This window comes from Aotus nancymaae, unplaced genomic scaffold, assembly GCF_030222135.1.
Source record: "Aotus nancymaae isolate 86718 unplaced genomic scaffold, 86718_ANA_hifiasm-v0.15.2.pri h1tg000064l_1, whole genome shotgun sequence".
Lineage (NCBI taxonomy): Eukaryota > Metazoa > Chordata > Mammalia > Primates > Aotidae > Aotus > Aotus nancymaae.
This window is the reverse complement of record NW_026988479.1, coordinates 19,497,205-19,503,677: the sequence shown is the minus strand read 5'-3', so window position 1 is coordinate 19,503,677 and position 6,473 is coordinate 19,497,205. Positions and strand designations below refer to the sequence as shown.

The following is a 6,473-nucleotide window of genomic DNA, read 5'->3' as shown; positions in this document are numbered from 1 at the left end:
ATCCTTAATTGTGCTTGTGTTGCACAAATACTCATGCATACGGAGTCAATATAAACTGGCACATATAGATTTGAGTGAAAAGTCATATAAATCTGCCATTCCCCCCTTACCCCATAAACAAAAGGAAAAAGCAAAATTAAAAAATTCCAAACGTATGCCATTGGGCCAGATCTTTTTCTACCACACCCTCATTCAAAGAAGGGAGGTAGAAGATGAGAGGAAAAAACCCAGTTTGGGATAAATGACTCCCAAGGCCTCTCAGCTACTTTCATGTAGCTGGCTCTCATTACATATAAGATTCTTAGCACATGGGACCAAGTAAACAAACAAATAACTAAAAAAGATTTTCTGGTACTTCCACATCTTGAAAGAAATCTACCCTGTGGATTTACATGTTAAGGTGAACTAGGTAAAGTAGGCAGTAGTATATCAATGGACTATTGTGTTCTAAGAAATGTGCATCATTCGTTGTATTTTTTCCTTTAAAATATTATTTCCTTTTAGGAGGTTAGTTTCAAAATGATGACTTTTTTTTTCCCCACCCCCACCCCTCCCTTATAGATGATACTTCCGTAAAAGTTCAGATTGCCAAGGATGTTTTCTCTCGGGAAACCGATCTGGAATTTTGATTTTCAGGAAATCCTGGATACATTTCTCCAGCTCCTCCTCGATTGAGAGCTTTTCTTTAACAGCTTTTTTTTTGCTACTCATGTTCGATTCCCTGGAGCCTGAAGTCAGAGTCCGGAGTAAGTCGCTTTTCCGTCGCATCTCTGACTGTTGGATCAGCTGGACAGGGCCCTTCTTGATGGGACGGTCCAGAGTCTGGATGTTGGTCTGGCGTGTCACAGGACCGCAGATGACTGTCTCCTGGGGAGAGCTGGCTTCAGACTGGCTGTCGCAGCTAGATGTGGAGAGGTCATTGCAAGACGTGCCACTCTCCCCTTCTTTGTCACCTTTGCCATTCTTGCAGCAGCAATCGCAGTGTGAGGGTGACCATCTAGAAGGTTCACCTGCAAAGAAAGCACAGGACCCAAGGGATTAATGCCAGCCAGGTCAGTTGGGGTAGCAGCATAGCACGTGGACATACACACAGACACACATAAGAGAAGCATCACAGAACCATGCTTTTAGAAAAAGTGGGGTGGCACCTGGGGTGGCACCCAGGGTTGGCTGCAACAGGAGCACCCCAAAGCTAAGTCCATGAGGAGAGAAAATTAATGATGACATACTACATAAGAGGAAATATAGTATAATGCTTAAGTCCATGAGCACGGGAGTCAGAAATACCCAGCTAACATCATTTATTAAGCTTATCACCTTGGCACATCCCTTAGATTTTCAGACTCAGTTTCTGAATCCATAGTATAAGAGTAATAATTTTCCTACTATCTGGAGTGGAGTTAGATAAGTCAAGTGAAATTCTTAATGCAGTATCTGTCTCATAGTAAGCACTCAATAAATGCTGGCCAATTTTCCATAGCTGATGGAAAGCTCCAAAGCTCCAAGTGACAGCAGTCAGGTACAACAGGAGAAGGCTATCAAAGCAAAATGACTGTGACCAGGGAAGGGGGACTGACTCTGTGCCTGTCCCTATCTGGGTAACCCTTGTCTCCTTGGTCCTTAACCACAACTCTGTCAACACAGTAGTTCCAATTTCAGTCTCCATACAAGGAAACTAAGACCCCAAGAGTTTAAGAAACTTGCCAGAGTTTGTACAATTTGTAAGTGGCAGAGCTGAGATTTGAATATAGATCTTCCAAAGGCTTTTTTCTCTTCTCTGAATTATAGTTCTACTTTGTAAGTACCTCTATTATTACACATATTATATTCTGTTATATATCATATTAGCTCCTAGGACATGAGCTCCTTAACATGAGCATAGTGAGGTATCCATTGTTGTAATCTCAGCAAATAGGCCAAGGAACAATGTAGAAATTCAATAAAAGGTCATCTTATAACTTTTAAGTACCTGGATCTAGCCACACCTGAAGCTAGTCTTGCCAGTGAGCTTTTCATGTATATGATAAACTATATTGTGTGTTATTTTTTAAGCCAATGTGAGTCCCTCTTCTCCCATCCCTCTGAGTCTTGATTCATAACACTGTATTTAGCAATGTGAAGACACAGCAATGTTGCAGATGCACAGTGGCTCCATCAACCAGAAAAAAAAATCCACAATCATGGCACAAAGCAATTGCCTAAAAATGAATCACTGCCCCCTGCCTCCCGCCCTCTGAATAGCTACAGTCTTCCTGGAGTCATTAACTTAGTACTATTTACTGATCGCGTATTACATGCTGGGCACTTGTATAATTCTTTGTTCTTAATCCATAAAAATAAAGGGAACAAATTCCTTTATGATATTGAGGACAAGGATAATGTAGTACCTTTACATATTTTTTAAGAAAACCCCATTTTGACTTACACTATATCTTATTCTCATGAATAATAAGTCACATTATACAGGATCCTACTTTATTGCTATTTTTAATGTCAAAGTAGAGAAAACTTACAATGAAAACTATTAGAAAGTTACATCCTATCTTCTTGTATAATGCCTCTCCTTTACACAGTAAATGATTTAAACATATATACCAACTTATCGCCATACATTTATTTTCTTGGGAAAATAAAACAAAAGTTTCTATAAATTACAACTTCAGAAGTACCCCTAAATTATACCCACTCTTTCAAGCCACTTTCTAAAATTTTCCCTGAGTAATCATTGTATTTATAAAGCCATTAAATTAAATGCAACAATCCAATTAGCCAAAAGGAATCACAATAGCAGTATTGTTCTAGTTATCTCTGGCTATTACACATCTTCCATGCAATATAAAAACAGTTCAACATATACCAGCTGGTGACTGAAAATGTCAGTACTAGAAAATGGTTTCTGTCTGCCAGCACAGATTTTGAAGGGATCATTTTTTTACCTTCACTAGGCAGAATCTGCTTCTGTTTCCCCAAATTCAGCAACCCTTGTACCAAAATGACTTAACTGGAAATGGTTCCAATGAATTGAGCTGAAGAAAAGTAATCACATCAAACCAGAGACAATCTGGTTTTAAACCTTTTTGAAAAAGTTCAGAAATTAAATTTAGCTTTTACGAAAAGAAAGAAGAGGAAGCAGGGAAATACAAAAAGGAGGAAGAGAAGAAATATATGCTGGGATACACCTATTACCTTAAAGCAAGATTACAAAATATTTTGGCCATAAACCCTGCTGAACAAGTAGAGAAGCAATTCCTATGTCTTTTTGTCCAAGAGGTAGTCACTTTCCCCATGGTAAAGTCATTTCATTCAATGGACCCAGAAGAAAACCTGAGCCTTCTCCAAATTTTTTTTTTTTTTGACAGAGTCTCACTCTGCTGCCAGGCTGGAGTGCAGTGGCACAATCTCTCACTGCAATCTCTGCCTCCTAGGTTCAAGCAATTCTCCTGCCTCAGCTTCCTGAGTAGCTGGGACTACAGTCACCTGCCACTATGCCCAGCTACTTTTTTTGGTATTTTAAGTAGAGATGGAGTTTCACCATGGTCAAGCTAGTTTTGAACTCCTGACCTCAAGTGACCTGCCCACCTCGGCCTCCCAAAGTGCTGGGAGTACAGGTGTGAGCCACTGCACCTGGTCTTCCAAAAGTTATTTTAACAACACAAAGGATTTCTGTATATTCATGTGGAAAACGCATGAAGCCCTCACTATGTGCCAAGCCAGGAATCTGGCAAGGATGCAGCTATTTCTTCCCTGGACTGCTGGGATGATCATGTATTTAAGTGTCATCTGGGATCCTCCAGCTACCAGACATATAGAAGTATTTCTTTCCACTTATTCTGAGCGCTATCGCTATCAAAGGGAAATTGAAAAACTTAATTCTAGTGGAGGTTGTCATACTACCATGTTTCAAGATTTTATAAGAACATCTGACTGTTTTACTTGCCATTTATTTTGGCAAGATAATTTATAAGATGGCTTCTGCAGTCTATATGTTATATTAAATTTTTAAAGAGATAGGATCAAAGGGGTCCTGTCCAGTTGATCCATTATTATAGGATTAATAGTACTACAGCCCCACTGTAGTACTACATGAAGAGACATTGTGAAGTTTGAAACATAATCAGATATGAGAAGATAACCACCCCATCTCTTTTCTAGGAGCACTGTCTGCCTGACTACCCTCTTCCCAAGAACTTAATTATAAGCAAAGAGGTTTTAAATCGGAACACAGAAGTGACACATGTAAGCTCCAGACCTCTTTGACCTTGCAGTCCCACTGTGATGTGCTTACAAGTCTTGGAAAGTGTAGAAAGATCTATGAAAGGTCAGTTCTGTAACAGAAAGTATTGTAGAATTCCCCCAATTACAGCAAGTAACGATCTCACAAATACCTTGGTACTTCAAATTGCAACGTATTTTGCTTCCAATTTGCTGAGGTTTCAATAGTGGCTGGTTCTCTCCATTTGGGGAGAAAATAGGTTACAATTGATTAGCCAGATTTGGGAAGAAAACCATTTTATTCCAAGAAAAGTCTGATTTATTGATATTAAAAAAAGCAAAAAATCTATTGCCTGTTTGGGGAGTTATTAACTAGTTGCTGGTCAGAGAGCTTTATAGCTCACCTTGTTTTTTAATAAGTCATGCTGAATTTGTTAAATATTATATGATTTTTGGTGCCTTCTATATGAGAGTGGCTTGATAAATGTTTGATGAATAATCAATGAATGAACTGATCACATATGTTGAATTGCAACAAGTTGATATCATGGCAGTGCAGGTCTCAGGCACCAGAGTCAGGCCTCACAATTTGTCAGCTATGGGACCTTGGATAAATTACTTCAACTCCCTGAGCCTCAGTTTACTCATCTGAAGAATATAGCTGTTAATAGCATTCACTTCACAGGGCTTTGCAGAAAATTAAATGAGATAGCTAAAGTAAAGGATGTTTTATAATTTGTGGCACACTAAGTATTCCATTCAATTATACATCGTTGTTCTACTACAACCTTGACACTATTCCATATAAAGGAAACAAATCAGGAGCTTCCTATATAATACAATTATACTGTTCCCACCAATACACTACACAATGAATTCTTAGGTCTGGCCAGAGTCTCACATTAGTAATGACACTGATGTTATAGCTGGATGCATCAGGAAAATGTGTATTGAGTACTTAGTAATGTCTGCTTCAGCATAGGAATGGCGAGTGAGTGACCACAAGCACATACTGTGTCAGGCACATGGTGTGTGGCCAGGGGATGTTTTTGGAAGGAAGGAGTCTTTACGGTGCAGTGCTTAAAATTTCACAAACGGATGAGCCCTTCAGGATAAAAATTTACTTGAAAACATATCAAATAAACTTAAATCCAGAACGGGAAAGAATTTGCATTTTGGATTAAATAGGGAGAGGCAGGAAACTCAGTTATATTAAGTCCTTAAAGCCCTAAATCTTCAAGCATTTTACAACTTAGAAAAACTGAGAACTAATCAAGCAAATTGTACAATTAGACTTGGCCCCCTTCCACTATAGACCTCACCATGGCAGTTCTTACTGATAAAGAAGAAGTAAAACAGGAAAGACTACAGAATATTTCTCCCCTATGAAAAATTCAAACTGAGCTGAGTGAAACATGACTTAGCAAACTCACAAAGTGCTTATGCATTTTTAAAAGAGGCAGCTCTGTAATGTACCCACACTTCAAATTTTCCACCTGCTAATGGCTGTGAGCACAATGCACATCATTTATTGCAACAGCTGGGAAAACTACTTTCCCCTCTCTTCTCTGTCAATGATGTAGGAGCCTGCCAGTCTGGGAGCTAGGTGGCCAGATTTAATTTATCAAAGCTGCTGAAAGACTTTCTTGGTATCCCAGCTGAAAAGTCAATAATGGGCAAATTGATGTTTTTATAATTCTGCTAACCTTGAAAAAGATATTGCATAGTGGAGATTGGGAATAGGCAGGCTATAAGGGCTTCTGAAAAAAAGTTTGTCTTCAAGCTTGATAATTATCATTTCTTGCTTGCAGCTGACCTTTTTTACTCAGGAACAGTTGGCCTTGGAGGAGCCCAGTGGGGGCTTCTATTGAGAGAGGGTTAGTATGGCAAGAACAGACAGTTAAACTATCCATGCATCCATCAGAGTCAGTCAGGAACACAGGCACCCCGCCAGTTACCTGAACAGGGAGAATTTCACGTAAGTATTGGTTAGACAGATATGGGAGAAGTGAAAATGCAAACAGGTGACAGTGAAGAGACAAAGATAGTGGCTGCAGGAAGTAGTTACCATCCTTAAGTCTAAGGAGACAAGTAAAAGAAGATGTAATTATTAGAACCTAAAAGCTTAGGGGAGGCATCTTGTAGAGGTTGGACCCAGACATCTGAGGAAGACATGTGGCCTGCTGGTGCTGATGTCTCTAAAGCAGCCTGGGCCAGGTGATTATAGAGGGGAAAAAAGGAAACTGGAACCTGCTTTTGGA

At 39.4% G+C, this 6,473-nt stretch overlaps 1 protein-coding gene across 2 annotated transcripts in view; it reads right to left on the bottom strand.

Annotated features, from left to right (window-relative positions):
- Positions 1–555: 555 nt before the first annotated feature.
- Positions 556–6,473, bottom strand: part of KCTD16 (potassium channel tetramerization domain containing 16) — a 292,539-nt gene continuing 286,621 nt past the window's right edge. For both annotated transcript variants that reach the window (XM_012459532.2, XM_012459611.3), the window contains one exon: positions 556–1,010. In XM_012459532.2, the coding sequence (XP_012314955.2) occupies positions 556–1,010 (455 nt within the window). The remainder of the gene's footprint in view (positions 1,011–6,473) is intronic.